Genomic DNA, 18,267 nt, shown 5'->3' on the forward strand with positions numbered 1-18,267 from the left:
GTGCCAGGTAGTATACTAAAGATGGGAGGATATAAGGTCTCACTCCTCTTGGGTTTTTTTTGTTTTGTATAGGGGCACACCTAGATGTACTTAGGACTTACTCCTGGCTCTACTCTCAGGGATCACTCCTGGTAGCACTTGGGGAGCTCTAGGGGGTACCAGGAATCAAACCCAGGTCGGCTGCAAGCAAGGCAAGTGCCCTACCTGCTGTACTATCTCTTCAGCCCCTCAGTCCTTAAGGTTCCAATCAATAGCCACAAGGTCAAGGACAAGGACTATCAGATGGATCCTCATTCTTAATAGGTTCTTATCCTGAACTTCTCTTATCCTGAACTTCTAAGTGTTTCTTTCAATATGATTATACATTTACTTAACTTGGTAAATGTTTAAATGGTAAACTAGTATTTGAATGTTTAAACCTGTCACCTTGAGAGAAAAACCAACTTTAGCCACCTGGAACATCAGGTCAAAATTCAACATTCCCAACCTGAGTACAATATTAGACATGAACAGTTATTAGACCACAAATGCAACACAGATGTTCTAGAACTTTTCAAATGGAGGGCTGGGAGCCTGTATGGAGGGTGGGTCACCAAACATTTTTTTTAAAATGTATTTCAGGGCTGGAGAGGTAGTGTAGGGATTTTTTTTCTTTTTGGGTCAACCCAGCGATGCACAGGATTTACTCCTGGCTTTACACTCAGGAATTACCCCTGGCAGTGCTCAGGGAACCAAATGCGATGCTGGGAATCGAACCCGGGTCAACGGCGTGCAAGGCAAATACCCTACTCACTGTGCTATCACTCCAACCCCAGTGTAGGGATTTTAAGGTGCTTGTCCTGCCTGTGGTTGACCTCAGTTCAATCTCTGGTACTGCATGGTCCCCAGACCACTGCCAGGAATGACTTCTGAGCACCTCCAGGTGCACCTTAAAAATATTAACAAACACACCTTTTTATGATCTGTTATCAGTAAACAGTTGTAGTTTTTATATATACCGTATAGCACTGTAGCACTGTCCTCCCACTGTTCATCGATTTGCTCGAGTGGGCACCAGTAACGTCTCACAGACTTGTTGTTACTGTTTTTGGCATATCGAATACATCACAGGGAGCTTGCCAGGCTTTCCTGTGCAGGCGAGATACTCTCAGTAGCTTGCTGGGCTCTCCGAGAGGGGCAGAAGAATCGAACCCGGGTCGGTGGCATGCAAGGCAAACGCCTTACCCGCTATGCTATATTTCAGGTCATGTAATCATCGCTTTTCTTTTTTTTTTTCCACACCTGGCAATGCTCAGGTGTTACTCCTGGCTCTGCACTCAGGAATCACTTCTGGCAGTGCTCCAGGGACCATACGGGATGTTGGGATTAAACTCAAGTCAGCCCCATGCAAGGCAAACACTCTACCCGCTGTACTACTGCTCCAGCCCCCATAAAGCACTTTCTGAAATCTATTTCCTGAGATTTCCTACCAGACTAGGTCCAACACGACTATGTTATCTTATTTGTTTTAATTCTTTTATTTATTTAAAGAACTGTGATTGACTAAGGTATTGATAGTTGCATTTGGGGCATATTTCAACACCAACCCCTCAGCCAGTGTTTCCATACTCCGTCCTCACCCCCAACCCCAACCCCAATTCCCGCCTGTCAACTTGACAAGCACATTACAAAGTTACAGTGGTTGCAGCTTAGATCTCATTGTTTTCAGCCAACACAATTATTTAATACTACCTCAAACAGAGCAATGCCAAGGGTTCCAGAACATTCAGCACTCCCAGAAAAATGTCTCCAACTGGCAAGATCAGCACGTTCCAGCCTACTGCTCTCCAGAGCCCGATGACAGAGCGCATGCTTAACATATATGAAGCCCAGGGTTCTGTCTTGGCATGCAAAAACGCTGAAGTTTTTAATTAAGCAAGGTAGAAATAAATAAAAATTTCAAACACCCAGGGCCAGAGAGAGAGAGAGAGAGAGAGAGTACAGTGGGGAAGGTGCTTGCCTTGCATATGGCCAACACTAGTTTGATCCTCAGGACCCTGTCCCCTGAGCCCTGCCAGGAGTGATCCCTGAGCACAGAGATCGGAGTAACCCCAGAGCACTGCCAGATGTGGCCCAATAAAATCAAATAAATAAAAATGCCCAAGGTCTATTCAGCAGCTAATCTCAACACAAAACAATCATGCACAGACACACACATCTGTTGTTTTGTACCATCACCCCACATGTTCCCCCATACCAAGTCTTGTCTTCCTCTCCAACCCTCTTTGCGTAAGAACACTCCTCCACCAGCTTCTCATCCACCACGAACTGGGAAGACAGATAACCTGAGCCCTTTTATCTCTACTCTAGCTTGAGCCCTATCAAGGCCAGGAATGCAGCTCAATGGCCAAACCACAGGCTTCTCATGCAAGAGACTCGAGGTTCAAGGCCCAGCAGCTGCACCAACAACCACCCTACCGCCCCCAAGAAGGAAACACTATCTCCCAAATGAAATGGGAGCACCTCCAAAGCTTGACTCCTGTGTTAAACCTTGAACTCCCCAGCACCTAGCATCCTCCTCCGGGGATTGGGGGATTCGATCCATGATGGCTGATGATATGACTTTCCAGGTCTTTGCTCCAAGCAGAATGTCCGCCCTTTTATGACAGCTGTTTCCATCATTTTGTTTCTCTGCTTACTTCTACATTCCCAGCTGTGTTCTGGATGGCTGGACAGGTCCGAAGCCCAGGGATTTACTGTACTTCTATTTCTTGATAAGATACTTGAGAAGAATAAACACATGGCAAAAAGGACATTAAAGCAGGGGATAAAGAGATTTTTTTCTTACTTTACCAATAAAGAGAAAGGGAAGACGTATCACGGAGTCCACTGACACTTAATCAATGTGTGGCAGCGATGCTGGATCCCTTTCTAAATCTCTCAAAGTACTCTTAATGTCCCAGACTTAGCTCTCCACCCTCAGCAAAGCGTCGCTGGTGGTGGCTTATGCTTGCATCGTGATTAAAAATGCAATTGTTCCCCGTCTGACAGGCCATCCTCTAAATCCAAGGGGTCTACAGGTGAAACGAGCAGATGCGGAGTATCCCTGAAGTTCTCTTCTGAGATGGCAACACTGCGATGCATTTCGATGGAAAACTTAAGAATCCTCGAACCTCGGAGATGACAAAGACCTCCGAGACCATCTAGAACAGCAACCTGCAGATCATCACATGTCCTGCATTCCAGTACACAGACTGGTAGTTGGGACCCAGGTGAGAGATCAGTTCTTTTCACCTTTTGCACACCTGCAGACCAGCAACCAGTCCAAGGACCTGTGGTTGAAGATCATTGATCCAGGTCCTGGCCCTCAACCATGGCTACTCATTAGACACACTGGAGAGCTTTGTCTTTTTCTTTTGCTGTTTTGAGACCGAACTGAAGCAATAGCACAGCAGATAGGGCATTTGCCTTGAACGCAGCCATTCTGGCTGACCCAAGTTCGATTCCTCCACCCCTCTCAGAGAGCCCGGCAAGCTACCAAGAGTATCTCACCTGCATGGCAAAGCCCGGCGAGCTCCCCATGACGTATTCGATATGCCAAACACAATGGCAAAGTCTCACAATGGAGACGTTACTGGGCCCACTTGAGTAAATCGATGAACAATGGGAGGACAGTGACAGTGACAGTTTTGAGACCACACCAGGATGTGCTCACAGACCACTCCTGGCAGGGATCTGGGAACTCTCTACAGTGCCAGGGATCATACCCAGGTCAGCTGCATGCAAAGCAAGTGCCTTCCTCTCTGTACTATCACTCTAACCCTGGCAAGCATTCTAGAAATAATTACCATGAATTCGTTCAATGCCAGAAATGATGACTTAGCTGCTCTGGAATGGTGCCCAGGCATTAGTAAAATTTAAAAGGACTCCAGATTCTAGTACAGACCCTCCCAGTGGTGAGAATCACAAAGCTAACTCAACACCTTAATATTCTACCATTCCATTTTCATACCAAGAAGAACCTCACCAAAAGGATCAGACAATTCATTTGTCACAGAGCTATGTTACAACTGCTTTTGTTCCCCCAAGAAATTGTCCTCTCCACTGGTGCTGAGAAACATGGTGGAGGAATGGACATTGGAATACCGTATGATTGAAACCTAATCATGAACAGCTTTATAAGGGTCTATCTCACAGGGATTCAATAATAAAATCCTTAAAATAAAAAGAAATTGTCCTCTCCATATAATCTACTCCTTCTAGGACAATGTGTGCTGTCATTCTCCTCTCAACTTGCAGAAACAAGTGGAGAGGAAGAGGTTCAAATGTTCCATTTCTAGACTCAATCTAGATGGTTGGGATCATCATAGGGATGACAAGATACTGTAGGGGAACTATCGTCAATAATACTGTAATCTGCCTGGAGCTAACAGTCCAGCAGTTAAAACACTAGCCTAGCATATGGTCGACCAGGGTTCTACCCCCAGGGTCCCATATGGTCCCCCAAGCCCAACCAGGGGTGAAAACTGAGCACAGAGTCAGGAGTAAGCCCTGAGCACAGCTAGGTGTGGCCCAAAACCCCAAAAAGAAAAAAAAAACTTTAAGGGGCTGGAGAGATAGTACAGTGTGGTAAAGTACTTGCCTAGCGCACAGCCAACTCAGGTTCTCCGGTTTGAACCACAGCATTCCATGCGATGCCCCTAGCCCTGCTAGGAATAAGCCCTGAGCACAGAGCAAGGAGTAAGGCCTGAGCACAGACAGGTATGGCCCCCAAACCAAAAGAAAAAATAATAATATTGTCCTCCCATATTCATCGATTTGCTCGAGTGGGCCCAGTAACGTCTCCATCGTGAGACCTGTTGTTACTGTGTTTGGCAAATTGAATACGTCACGGGGAGCTTGCCAGGCTTTGCCGTGTGGGCGAGATACTCTCTCGGTAGCTGGCCGGGCTCTCCGAGAGGGGCAGAAGAATCGAACCTGGCTCGGAAAGGCCAGCTATGCGCAAAGCAAACACCTTACTGCTGTGCTATCGCTCCAGCCCCTATTGTAACCAATTTTAAACATGGCCCAGGGGCCCAGATAGCTTAGTGGTTATAAGACCTGGCTTTACAAACAGAAGTCTCTGAGCTGGATCCCCAGTGCCACCCATAGGTGCCAAATGGACCCTAGTGGCTTTGCTATCTAGGACCTCAGGCACTGAATTATCTAGTGTAGGATCTCCAGCAAGCAACACATCTCAATATGGGGAAGCACTGAGGTCAGGGATGCAAACCTCCATCAAAGATGTATGAACTCCACAAGGGCTCAAGAGGCTGAACACATGCCTAGCACACTGGAAGTCTAGGTTCAATCTGGCACCATATTTGGTCCCCCAAGTACCACCAGGAGCCACCCCCAAGTACAGAACTGGAATAGCCCCTGAACACCACCAGGTGCAGCCAAATAACAAACCGAAAGGTTGTATACAAAATTTCCAAGAAAATAAAATTCAAAAGATGTTCAGTGATCATTCTGCAAATGTCAAATCACTCTGCGGTACATCTGCAGCAAGTAAAACACTGTGCAGTCATTACGCCTCCATAAAAAATAAATGAAAGGGGCTAGAGAGAGAGTACAAAGGTTATAAGGCTCTTGCCTAGCATGCAGCTGCAACCAACCACACTGGTTAGAGCCCAAATACCACATAGGGTCCACCAAGCACCCGTCACGCGTGGCTCTTGAGCACACACACACAGGAGTGGCCTGTAAGCACTGCTGGGTGTGGTCTATACCCCAGCTACAAGCAAGAGAATAAAATAAATGAGACAAGCCAACACTCCCACCAAAGTAAACGCTCTTTCTGCACATTCTTTGTCTTAGAACTCCATTGCATAATTTTTGTTGGTGGGGCGGGGGGTGGTGACTGTTCACCAATCAATTTCTATTCATGCTTAGGGGACCATGTGGTGCCAGGAATCAAACCTGGACACCACATGAAAAGTATGCACACCAACCCTCTGATTCATCTCCTAGGCCCCACATAATTCTTGAACCGCCGTATTAAGCATGCTTGTTCCTCTAGGGCCACTTGCTTCTTCTCTTTCAAGAATTCTGGAGGGGCTGGAGCGATGGCACAGTTGGTAGGGCGTTTGCCTTGCAAGCAGCCAACCCAGGTTCGATTCCCAGTATCCGATATGGTCCCCTGAGCACTGCCAGGAGTAACTCCTGAGTGCAGAGCCAGGAGTAACCCCTGTGCATTGCCGGGTGTGACCCAAAAAAAGCTAAAAATCACTGTATCACTGTTATCCTGTTGTTCATCGATTTCGTCCTAGTCCTGAGATTTTAGAAAGTGCCACATTCGAGCCTCTTTCAGGATCAGGAGAATGAGACCCATCACTGTTACTGTTTTTTGGCATATTGAATACGCCTCGGAGAGTTTGCCAGACTCTGCAAAAAAAAGCCAAAAAAAGCCCCCCCATAAAAAACAGCAAAAAAAAAAGGAATTCTGGAAAGTTCGGAAGCCGGAGAGATAGTATATATAGTAGGGAGGATATCTGCCTTGCATGCAGCAGACCTAGTTCACTCCCTGGCACTGCATATGGTTCCCAAGGCACTACTAAGCAGTAGCCCCTGGGCACTACGGAGAATGTACAACCCCTGCCCCCCCCAAAAAAAGGAGAACTCTGCAAGGTTAATACCTAGATGCCACTGCAGCAATTTACTTAATCCACAGTCAAGTTAAACCACCAACCTGTATGTGCTAGGATCATCTTAATCAGTTTCCTCTTGAAGAAGCCATCCTGCTTTTCCTGATAGGTTACCTATCCTTTCTGCATGATCACATAGGCTTTCCTGCAGCTCCTTTGCAGGGTACAAGCCAAGTTATTTGGGCTTCCTGCATTTCTAGTTGGTCCCTGCTCTGCCATATATCTTGGAGACATACACTCTTTCCATTTTGTAAAAGATGCCTTTCCCCCTGAAGTGGAGTCTCTTTCACTCTACCAGTTAGTCATGCGGGGTTTCTTTCTTTTTTTTTCTTCCCCCAAGCAGCTGGTCTTTTTGATGTCTGGCACACATTTATCTGGGCTTCCAATAAGATGTTTTTACATAAGTTGGTGACTTTTTTTAAACTCCTCCATTCAACTCCCCCCACTTCTTAATTTCTAACATTTGTTCAAGTTTCCTTTTCAAAAGCTGAATACCTGGCTGATAGATCGCTTTGATTTTTCTCCCTCCGCCACCAGATTGCTGAATTCAATGAATCAGAACTTAAATATAATATTTCAAATTACCTCCAGGATGGGATCGCTTCATGAATGTTCTGCACTTTCCATGTTCTCTAGAGTAAGCAACAGATGTTTAACCAAGTGGAATTGAAAATGCCAATTCTTACCTGTTTGTATTTTAGTGTGTCTATTTGGATAAAATATTCTGATAGCCTTAAAAGCCTGTGTAGAATATTCTGCTTGGTAAAGAGAGTCAGCTGAAGATTTCATTTTTTTTCAAAGGGAACGGATGTGTACTGAACAGCTCTCTATGCGGAATCTAATATGTTTACATTGCTCTTCCAAATTTTCTCTCAATTGCCTCATCACAAAAGTCAAGTGCTTCTACCTTAAAAGATATCTCTGAGCAAAGAAACACCCTACTGAATCTTTCCGAACAAATCCTAGAGCACTCAGTTATTAATAAAGTGGTAAAGACAAATACTTCTCCAAAAGAATAAGAAAAACCTCTCTCCAAGTTATCCCCACATATCATGGAGATTTACTCAGAATTTATTTCACTTCAGAGTGTTTAGAGCCAGCAGAGCAGGAGAGCAACAGACCACGAGATGACAATTCATCATCAAAGCAGCATAATCCCATGATAGCACTGGTGTCCTGGCTGAGAACGGGATCAGAATTGTTTATGTTGGGTGCAGAAGAAATGCTCAGGGACTGAAAGTGACTGCTTTGCAAGCGTGTGGTCATGAGTTCTAATGCCCAGTAGCCCACATGTACCAAGCTTTGCAGTTTGAGCCTGGCAGCTCTACGACAACCATGATATCTGGTGCCATTATCCAGTTCCAGCTGCACCATCAGCAACACAAGCAGAAACCTAATCCCCAGAGACCACGATTTTAACTTGGGTACCTGAACTATGAGTGCAATCCCTGGAGAGCATGTGTGCAAATCCCACCAGAAAAAGAGCACAAACTTCAGTGAGCACTGAGGATGAAAGGGTGAGCACCGCAACCTAATGTGGGATGTCCCCCCCCACCGAGCGCCCCAGCTTAAATCATTGCATCAATAAAAGGAAAAGTGGGGGATTAAAATTATTGGGGGACAGAGAATACATGAGTTAATTGCTTGCTCACTCTGCAAGCAGCCAACTCCAGCTCAATACTTGTCACCACACAGGGTTTACCTGAGCACCACCAAGAGTGAACCCTGAGCACAGAATCAGGAGGAAGCCCTGGGCACTGCTGGGTGTGGTCCAAGCTCCCCCCCACCGTCGGCATTTTTTTAATTCGACTGTCACCGTATACATACACTTGTTGGGCATGTATCGCACTGAGAGATAGTTAGTGCTGATGGGTATGCCACGCGCTGCTGAGTTCAGATGAGTAGAACTGCATCCACAGTGAAATGATGTAAGAAACAGTTATGTGCAAAGACTATGGATTTTATTTCAATGGAGCAATTCATTAAAGAAGAGGTTGCAAACACTGGGAGTGTATAGGTAACTCAAACTAAGTATGGGAAGAGTCCGAGAGGCTCAAAGCAGAAGAGTTACAGTCAGGATGGAAGGGAGAGTAGAGATTTAAACAAAGATACACAGATCAGTTACTATTATTTACAATGGCTTTCAGGGGCCAGGTAGTACACTAGGTAGGGCAATTGACTTGCACATGGCAGACCCAGGTTTGATCCCCAACACCCCACATGGTCTTCCGAGCCATCACCGGGAGTTCAGAGCCAGGAGTAAGCCCCCAAGAACTGCCAATTATGGTCCCCAGACCAAAAATAAATAAAATTGCCTTCAATGGGCCAGAGAGATAGTATAGTGGGTAGCGCAGTTGCCTTGCAAGGAGCTGATCTGGGTTCAAAATCCCAGCACCACTTATTGTCTCCTGAACCCCTCCAGGAGTGATCCCCGAACACAAAACCAGGAATAAAGTCTGAGCACCAACAGGTATGGCCCCCAAACAAACAAAAAACATATTTGATGGGTCCAAAAAGATAGTAGAGGGGGAAGGCACTTGCCTTGCATGCAACCTACCTAGGTTTGATTCCAGGAATCCCCGAAGGCCCCCAAGCCTCACCAGAGTGATCCCTGAGCACAGAACCAGGAGTAAACGCTGAGCACTACCAGGTGTGGCCCAAAATAAACAAACAAAAAAGGTAAAGACAGAGAGAGAGCTCAACAGGCTGAGCACATTATTTGCCTAAGGGACACCTGGGTTCAATCTCTGGTGTCACATATGATCCTGTGAGTACCTCCAGGAGTAAAGCAGGAATACAGGGCTAGGAGTAGTCCCTGAGCACTGCCAAGTGCGGCTCCACCCCCCCTACTTCCCACCCCACCCCTGCAGTCCACGATACAAATCCCTCCTCTACCATTCACTAGATCTAAGACCATCAATGCATTCCTTAGTTCCTCGACTAGCCTCCCCCTAATAAAATGGGGACAAAGCGTCAGGAGCGCTAGTACAGCAGGTAAGGCGCTTGCCTTGCACACGAAAGACCCGTATCTTATTCCAGCAACCCATATGGTTCCTCGACTTATGCCAGGAGTGATTCCTGAATGCAAAACCAGGAGTCAGCCCTGAGCACCTCCAGGTGTGGTCCCAAAACACAAAAAGTAATGGACCCACGGAGGTAGTACAGCGGGTAAGGTGCTTGCCTTACTTGCAGCTGACCTGGGCTCAATCCCCAGCATCCCCTAGGGTTCTCTGAGCACCGTGGGGAGCAATTCCTGAGTGCAGAGCCAGGAGTAACCACCAGGTGTGGCCCCAAACTCCCGCAAGACCCCCAAAACAACAAAACAAAAACAAACAAAATAAAATAAATTGGGGATCTGGGGGCTGGAGCGATAGCACACCGGGTAGGATGTTTGCCTTGCACGCGGCTGATCTGGGTTCAATTCCCAGTATCCCATATGGTCCCCGAGCACCAGGAGGAGTAATTCTTGAGTGCAGAGCCAGGAGTAACCCCTGAGCATCGCCAGGTGTGACCCAAAAAGCAAAAAACAAATAAAAAAATAAATAAATTGGGGATGAAGAATAATTCTGATAGTACAGTTTAAATAAAACAACAGGGGCTGGAGCGATAGCACAGCGGGTAGGGCGTTTGCCTTGCACACAGCCAACCCGGGTTCGATTCCCAGCATCCCATATGGTCCCCCGAGCACGGCCAGGAGTAATTCCTAAGTGAAGAGCCAGGAGTAACCCCTGTGCATTGCCGAGTGTGACCCAAAAAGCAAAAAATTTTTAAAAAATTAAAAATAATAAATAAATAAATAAACAAAACAACATACAGGCTCAAGTATAGGACCAGCCCCAGAGAAAACAAACTACTTGCTCTCTTCATGAAGCTCAAATGCGTTTGGTACATGGGCATGACCTCTGTGTGAGTACAGTTCATATTACTAGGGAGCTAATGTTCATTTCCACTTACTGATCTTCCCCATGTTGAGACAACCAAAAAATTTTCTTTCGCATTCCTCATCTAGTCGCCATCTAATCATAAAATTGCCTTCAACCCAATGTGAATGCAGTAACAAAGGAAAACAGTAATTATGCCGAAGCAAACATGTCCTATTTGTATAAAAGAAACAGATTGAGCTACATTAAGCCAGAACTTTTCTTTGCTTTCTTTCTTTCTTTTTATGTTTGTTTGTTTTTGGGCAACAGCCGGCAGTGCTCGTGACTTACTTCTATTTCTGCGCTCAGAGATCACTCCTGGCAGTACTCAACTGACCATATGGAATGCTGGGAATTGAACCAGGGTTGGTCACATGCAAGGCAAGCTTCCTACTTGCTTTAGTATTGCTCTGACCCTTCAGAACTTATTTTTTTTGCAGTGCCAGGGCCTTATCTGTGCAAGGCAAATGCTCTGTTGTCCCAAGTCCACTCATGGTCATGTCCAAGAGGAGTTCCTATAGTACATGAGTCCACCTCTATACGATCAGGTCCTGTGGTCCCATAAGACCTGTTTCTCATGTCATACGGAGATTCAAACTGATGATTCCAATAGAAGATCACACACTCCCCACAAAATCATAGACTTCCAGTGGAGAAAAGGGAACTGAATCCTGAAGGCATATATGATGTTACCTACAATAATTACCAATCAAACATCCTCAGTAAGGCCAGGGAGATAATATAGGGGTGAAGGCAGAGGCCCTGCATGCAGCTCAATCCAGCTCAATCCCCAACGCCACATCTGACCATATGACCCCCCGCAAGCACTGCCAGGAGCAGCTCCTGGGCATAGGGTTGGGTGTGGCCCCCAAATCCACAAACTAAAAATAAATTTTAAAGATTTAGTATTACAGGCTAGATAGAAAGGCTGTTGCCTCACAAATGGCTGACCCACGTTCATTCAATCCTCAGCATTACATCTGGTCCCTCAGGCCCTGTCAGGACTGATCCCTGAGCACAGAGCCAGGAGGAAGTCCTGAGCACTGCTGGGTGTGTCTCCAAAACAAACAAAAAAGACTCATTATTAGAAAAGTATTCCTACTTCTCCAACACACACTTCCCCCTTCATAATCCTGATAAAGATTAAAGAATTCTGCACTCCTTGGACACACACACACACACACACACACACACACACACACCAGGGCACTACTATTCACAAACATAATGGGAATAGGAAACAGGAGCTCCCTAATTCCAACTATGACACCAAGTTCCCCAGATATCATTCACCATTCCTGCAGAAAGGACATCTAGCAATTCTGAACCTCTCTAGCCAACGGGCCTTACCTTTAAAGAACAACTTCACCAAAGATTAGTCATTTCATTTATATTGGCAATTTTATGAGTAATAAAAGCCAAGTGTTGCATGTCCTCTGTCTTTATAAAGGGAGGGATAAGGAAAATGGTTATTTTCAGGGCTGGAGAGATAGGGTAGAATAGCACGTGCCTTACACACAGCTCACCCCGGTCCAATCCCTGGCTCCACAAAGGGTCCCCTGCTCCAGTACCAGGAGTGAGCCCTGAGCTCAGAGCCAGGAGTTATGCCCCAGGCACAGCTAAGTGTGAAAGCCAAATCCCCATCCCTCACCCAAAGAAAATGGCTATTATCATATTTCATCACTTGATCACTTGACTTCCCATTACTTATCGATTTGTTCGAGCGGGCGCCAGTAACGTCTCCATTCATCCCTGTCGCGTGCTAATGTAGCCCAATGGCGTCTGTTCGTTTTAGGAACACGAAGAGCCTCAGGGTGTTCAGGGTCTTGATCGTTCAGGATAGTTCAGTAAATATAATGGGTCTCATCATATTTCATATTAGATATGAAATATATAATATATATAAACTGGTGAACTATCATTACCAAGTTCACATATTCCCACTTACTTAGCTTACTTTCCCTTTCAAAAAACAAAATCAGAAGTTTCCCAGCCCCCCAAATCCATCTTCTTTATTTTTTGTTTCATTTGTTTGGGGGCCACACCTTCCGGTGCTCAGGGCTTACTCCTGGCTCTGGACTCAGGGATCATTCCTGGCAGGGCTCGGGGGACCCTGTGGGTTGCCAAAGATCTAACCCAGGTCAGCTGCATGTAAGGTAAATGCTCTACTCACATTATCTCTCTAGCCACAAGTCTACCATTTTTTTTTTTGGCAGAGTAACTAGCCTGGCCTGGAAATGGTATACACAGACATAACATTATAATATATACATTTATATTTTTAAATGGTTGGCATGGGGCCGAAGTGATAGTACAGTGAGTAGGGTATTTGCCTTGCATGCGGCCAACCCGGGTTCAATCCCTGCTATCCCATATAGTCCCCCAAGCACTGCCAGGATTAATTCCTGAGTAGAGGCAGGAGCAACCCCTTAGCATTGATGGTTGTGACCCAAAGAGAAAAAAAAATGGTTGGCATAACATACAAAAAATAGAAGTTATTCCCAAAACTCAAAGACGTCTACTAGGCATTATTCCTCTTTTCAGGTTGTCCAAATGCAACCAAAACATCCTATGTTTTGGAAAGGATGTCCTACACCATTGCCTGTGCGTTTGATGACTCCTAAGTCTACCTTTTTAACGAGAACATATCTCCTGGAATCACTGGATTTGGCTGGATCATTCCAGTTCTACCTCAGGCAGGGCAGGGGAAGGGGGGCTCAGTACTGCCCACTTTGGGAAACAATGACCTCAATAATCCTTTGGTCCCAAATCACTTCTCCCTTAGAAGTTCCGGGTCATGCCTTCTCCTTCCCCTCTGGTCCAACATCACAGGCCACGTGACATCCCAATTATGCATGCACGTGGCTGAGCTCCTGGCTACCTGGCAAGTCTGGGTGGCAGCACCCCCCCCCCCAACCCATCCTACTGCCTCCCCCCACACATACGCTGCACACAGTAGGCACGCCAAAAAGACCCGCCCATTAAAAGCTGAAAAAAAAGGCGCCTTTGTGTAAAAGCGCTCTTTTGATAGCGACATCTGGGCTCCCCATTATTTGATAAGCAGAGGGGTCAAGCGGATAGGCAATGCAAGAAGTCGGCTGCAAGCCCTGTCAGCCAAGATGTACTCCCGACACCCTTGAGAGCACATCAAATTATCTTCATTATGATCTCAAGTGACTGCGACTCCTTAAGGGAGTCTTTTCAAAGCCTGTTCAAGCCGCCAGGAGGCTAGAAGGCAAGTGCAAGGCCAGGGGAATAAAACCTTCAACTTGAGCTAAGCCTGGGGCCAGTCAACCAGGCTATTGTGACCCCGGGCCTAGGAAACTCTCCTTCACTGGCTGGACTTGATGCGCTTTAAAACTCCTGGTTCACGTGCATTGTATCTCCACCGCCCAGAGCAAAGACATGGCAATTCATTCATTCAGGGATCCTGATATGAACTATACTTCCTCCCTACCACCACCCAAAAAATGACCAAATTTTGCTGGAGTACAGGCCGGGAAGACAAGGTTAATGTATGCGTTTGGAGAGGCCAGGGTGATGGTAAAGATTACCCCTGTTTCTATACTGGCCGTCTAAAGGTATTTACTTGGGTCTGTCTGTGTTGTGACAGCGTCCTAGACGCAAATGAATGCCTCTAACACTCCACATTTTTGAGCCATTCAGTCATGCATTTTTGTTATTGTTGAAAGTGGTGCGAAATTGCACTGCATGAGCTAAAGTCCTTGGTGGTCTTCCAAGGATTCCAGCTAAAAAGGCACTTCCTTTGTTCCTCAGGAGAATGCAGTCCAGTAGGTCATTCAAAAGGGGAAATAAAAGCAGCAGCCCTGGGAGGGAGATGAAGGACAAGACAAAAAGAATAAAATGTTTTGGGTGTGAGCACATTAGCTTCCATTTCCTGCTGCTGGTCCCTAATAACTCTCCAAACTTTGCAGGGAGATAATGTCCAGTTAGACACCTTTAGGCAAAAAAAAATCTTCAGGTGTTTTCTACTGATCACAAGGATCAAAGGACACACCTAGTCCAGTCTCCAGCACACTTCAAACTTCCTTTCCTCTGCTGATGCCGGCCAGGGAAGATGTTCTCCCTAGTGGGCATCAGACTGCACAAAGTTTGAGCAAAGCAAGGGAGGGGAGTTTACAACTGCCCCCCGCCCCAACGCCGGCAGTCCATTTCAAAGCCACATATTGCTTGCATGAGCAGAAAATGAAAACTTGTCACATTCCCATTAAGTGCACTGCTGCATCCCGCCCTTCAAAAACGCAGCAATGACAACTGTAACCTTCACGCCAATCATCTTGACTGGGCTCAGGCCAAACCGCGACAGGGCACAAAGACCCCAGGTCTGACCAGCCAAGCCCGCCCGGAGCCCAGCGGCCCGCCCGGGCGGCTGCCTCACTTCACTTTTCCTGGCAGGGCGGGGAGAGAGCGGGAAAGAAAGAGAGCTTTTCAGGGCTCTACAACCAATAAAATCGGGCTGTTGAGAGGGCATACTTGAGCTCCCCAAAAGACAGGCAGCTCAAGGGCAAACAGTCTCTAATCAGAAGTGTGCGAGTTCTTTGATAACTGCCAAGGTGCAGTGCGCGGCGCGGCTGCTCCAACAATTCGCTTCTATTTCGAGACAGATGCCGCTTCCACTTGCAAAGCGCCCGGCAACTTCCCTCAATTACCTTTGTAATTTATGTGTAATTGATGACCGCACTTAATCTCCAAGGTTATTAATAGCCCCCCCCCCATACACACACACACCTCCAAGTGACCCACAAGTGCGTCCGAGCCTTTGGAACTGCCTGGTCGAGATTACACTATTTGCCTTGCAAGCTGCCTGGCCCCCTCTGCCCACCGCACCAGGGGTGACCAACACCTCCAGGCAAAGGCGTGCTCTGCTCACTTCCAGGAAGAGATTCCGAACGGAGCCTGTCCCCGGGCTCCGGATCGTTCGCTCGTCCGTTAGGCTGAGCTGGCCGCGAGCCAGTTAGAATTCGGGTGCTTTTTCCGAGCCCTCTGGGCGAACGGGCTAACCTGAGCAGCCACTAGCCCCAGAGCGCCCCGCGGGGCTGCGCGCAACAGTTGGCCTCGGCTAAGGAGTGCGACCTGGCGCGGGTACCGGCTCGGCCCAGGTTGCCCGCGCAGAGGGAAGGGTCCAAGGGCAACCTTCAGAAATCTGTCTCTCCAGCGCTCCCCGAGACCCCACGCACCCACCCCCACCCCCCAGCCCAGCAGCGCCCAAATCCCGCGAACTTTTTTCACCCGCTAAGCCGTCTCCATTTGCATAACCATCTCCAAACTGCGATTCAGGTTTCCTGGAATCTGTCCTTTGCAAGGTCTGTAAGTGAATGTGCAATTAACCCTTAAAATGGTGCGAGAGAGGAAAGTAGGGGAGGGGTGGGGGGAGCGGAAGACTACCCGGCTTGTCCCAATACCTTCTGGAAAGCAAGAACGCACCCCCCCAAGTCGGGGTTTGGAGGGGCGGCGAATGTTTTGTTGGTGGTGGTGGTGTTGGTGGGCTTTTGTTTGTTTGTTTGCTTGTTTGTTTGTTGGGGGGGGGGTTATTTTGCTTTTTCAAGAGGACTCCTGAAGCTCAAGAGCTATCCAACTCCAAAGCCGGGTCGGCGGTGGGAGCGAGGAGGAGAGAAGATTGCTAAAGAACATCCATGAGACCTAGGATTCAAGTTCCACGTTCGACCGTCCCCCCACCCACCCTCCCCGTCCCGCAAGCTGGCAAGGCTCTCGAAAGTTCCCCCTCCACCCCCCCCAACATCCCCAAATGGCGACCCCCGCCCCCGCCCGGCTTGTCGGCACCCACACAACAAAGCGGGGAGCCCTGTAAGGAGTTGAACCCGGAAAAAAAGGCGAGGGAGCGGGTGACAGGCACTTTGCGGGCCAGAATTCTCTAAGGGCTTCTTGGGACCTGGACGGCGAGCGAGAGCTGGAAGCTAAGGGAGATGGGACGGGGCGCGGGGGTGGCACCCCGCCGCTCGCAAGGAGCACACGGGGTCCGTGGCGCCCGCGGGGCACGCTCTCGGTGCCAGGGCTCGCCCGGGCGCTCTCGCCTGCCCAATTTCTCCTTCTGGGCAACGTGCGGGCGGGGGAACCGGGACGAGGAGTTTCCGCGTTCCCCGGCACCGGGGTACCCACTTCTGCGCTCATTTTCCCGGGCTGGGGTGCTCCCACTTACCGTTGATCTCATGCGTGGGGGCATCGTCCTTGTCGAAGCCTTTGGACACGTAGAGGCGTCGCACTTCCGAACAACTTTTCGACTTGAGCTCGGCGGCCAGCAGCGCGGCGCTGAGCACGGCCAGGGCGCAGAGAAACGTGGGCATGCCAAACCGTGCCATGGTGCGGGCCAGGCGGACGCGCTCCCAAGCTTCGTGGGGACGGGACGGGCAAGTGGCGGGCGCCCGACTCCGGGAGGGGGGGACGCGCGGGGAGGAGTCGGAGAAGGAGGAGAGAAGACGGAGGAGGAGGAGGAGGAGAAGGAGAAGGAGACAAGGGGCTGAAAAGTGGAGCTGGGCCTCGAGCGGCGGCGGGCAACGGTCCCCCGGTGCCAGGCGCCGGGGTGGAGGAAGAGGAGGAGGAGGACGAAGAAGAGGAGGAGGAGGAGGGCGTGGAAGTGGCGCGCCTGGAGAGCCGAGGCGCGAGCCGGGGAAGGGGGGATGGATCTCGGGGCTCCGCGGGAGCAGCGAAGCGGCCGAGCGGGGCTGGCCGGCAAGATCGGGACGCGGGGGAAGGTGGCAGGCGCCGCGGGGACCGCGCAGGGAATGGGCGGCGGCGGCGGCGGCGGCGGCGGGCGGGTGCTCGCTGCGCGCTGCGGGGCTGCCCGGCGCGGATCTGCTCGGCTCGCTCTGCCGTCGGCCGCGCGGGCTGTGCCCTCCTCGGCTCTGCCGCTGATTGACTGGCCGGCGTGCGCGGCGACGCTCGACAAACTTGGCCCAGCGGGCGGGCGGCACTCCGGGGGGAGGGGACAGGCGGGGGTTGGGGAAGGGGAGGAGGTGGGAGGGGGGGGGCCGGGCCGGAGACGGGCGGGAGCAGGCAGGGCCGGGCCAGGAGAAAACCTGGAAGCGGGGTGTAGGGATCCGGAGCGGCCAGTTCCACTTCCTAGGGGGGCCCCGCACCGGGCGCGCGCGGGCGCTCCCTCGAGCCACGCCCCGGCCGGCTCCTCCCTTCACCCCTCCTCCCCAGGAGGCGGGGGGAGCCTGCCAGGCCGCCCCCACCCCACCCAGCCCCCACGCGGGGGTGACCGAGGCTCCCTGCTGGCTCAAGTGGAGAAGCTCAGAGTCCCGGCGCACCGGGAGGCTGGGACACTTGTTCCGCTGCCCACGTCCAGCTCCTCGGCCTTCTGCGTGCCGGCCACCTGGCCCGAGGCCGGCTTACCTACTCCCTCCCGAGCCCCACCCCACCCCCAGTGCCCGGTCTTGCCGGGGAAGGAAAGCACCCGCATTGCTCGCATTGTTTCGCCGCCCGCACGGGGTGGGGGGGCACTTTGGGACTCGGAGCTGGCCCTGGCGCCGACACCTGGACTCCCCAAAAGTACTTCCCGTCCAACGGGGCTCCGGGAGCATGAACTTGTTCGAACCCACCACGATCCCCCCAACCCCCGCACCAGGTAAATATTGTAGGATTGGGCTACGAGTCTTAACACACACACACACACACACACACACACACACACACACTGACAC

The 18,267-nt window shown here is 49.6% G+C and overlaps 1 protein-coding gene across 1 annotated transcript in view; it reads right to left on the bottom strand.

Moving 5' to 3' along the window:
• GPC4 (glypican 4) overlaps positions 1–17,447 on the bottom strand; it is a 152,577-nt gene extending 135,130 nt beyond the window's left edge. Inside the window, exon 1 of the mRNA XM_056130307.1 lies at positions 16,764–17,447. Within this exon, the coding sequence (XP_055986282.1) occupies positions 16,764–16,923 (160 nt within the window). The 5' untranslated portion in view covers positions 16,924–17,447. The remainder of the gene's footprint in view (positions 1–16,763) is intronic.
• Positions 17,448–18,267: the final 820 nt, after the last annotated feature.

This window comes from Sorex fumeus, unplaced genomic scaffold (assembly GCF_029834395.1).
Source record: "Sorex fumeus unplaced genomic scaffold, SorFum_2.1 ptg000075l, whole genome shotgun sequence".
Taxonomy (NCBI): Eukaryota; Metazoa; Chordata; class Mammalia; order Eulipotyphla; family Soricidae; genus Sorex; species Sorex fumeus.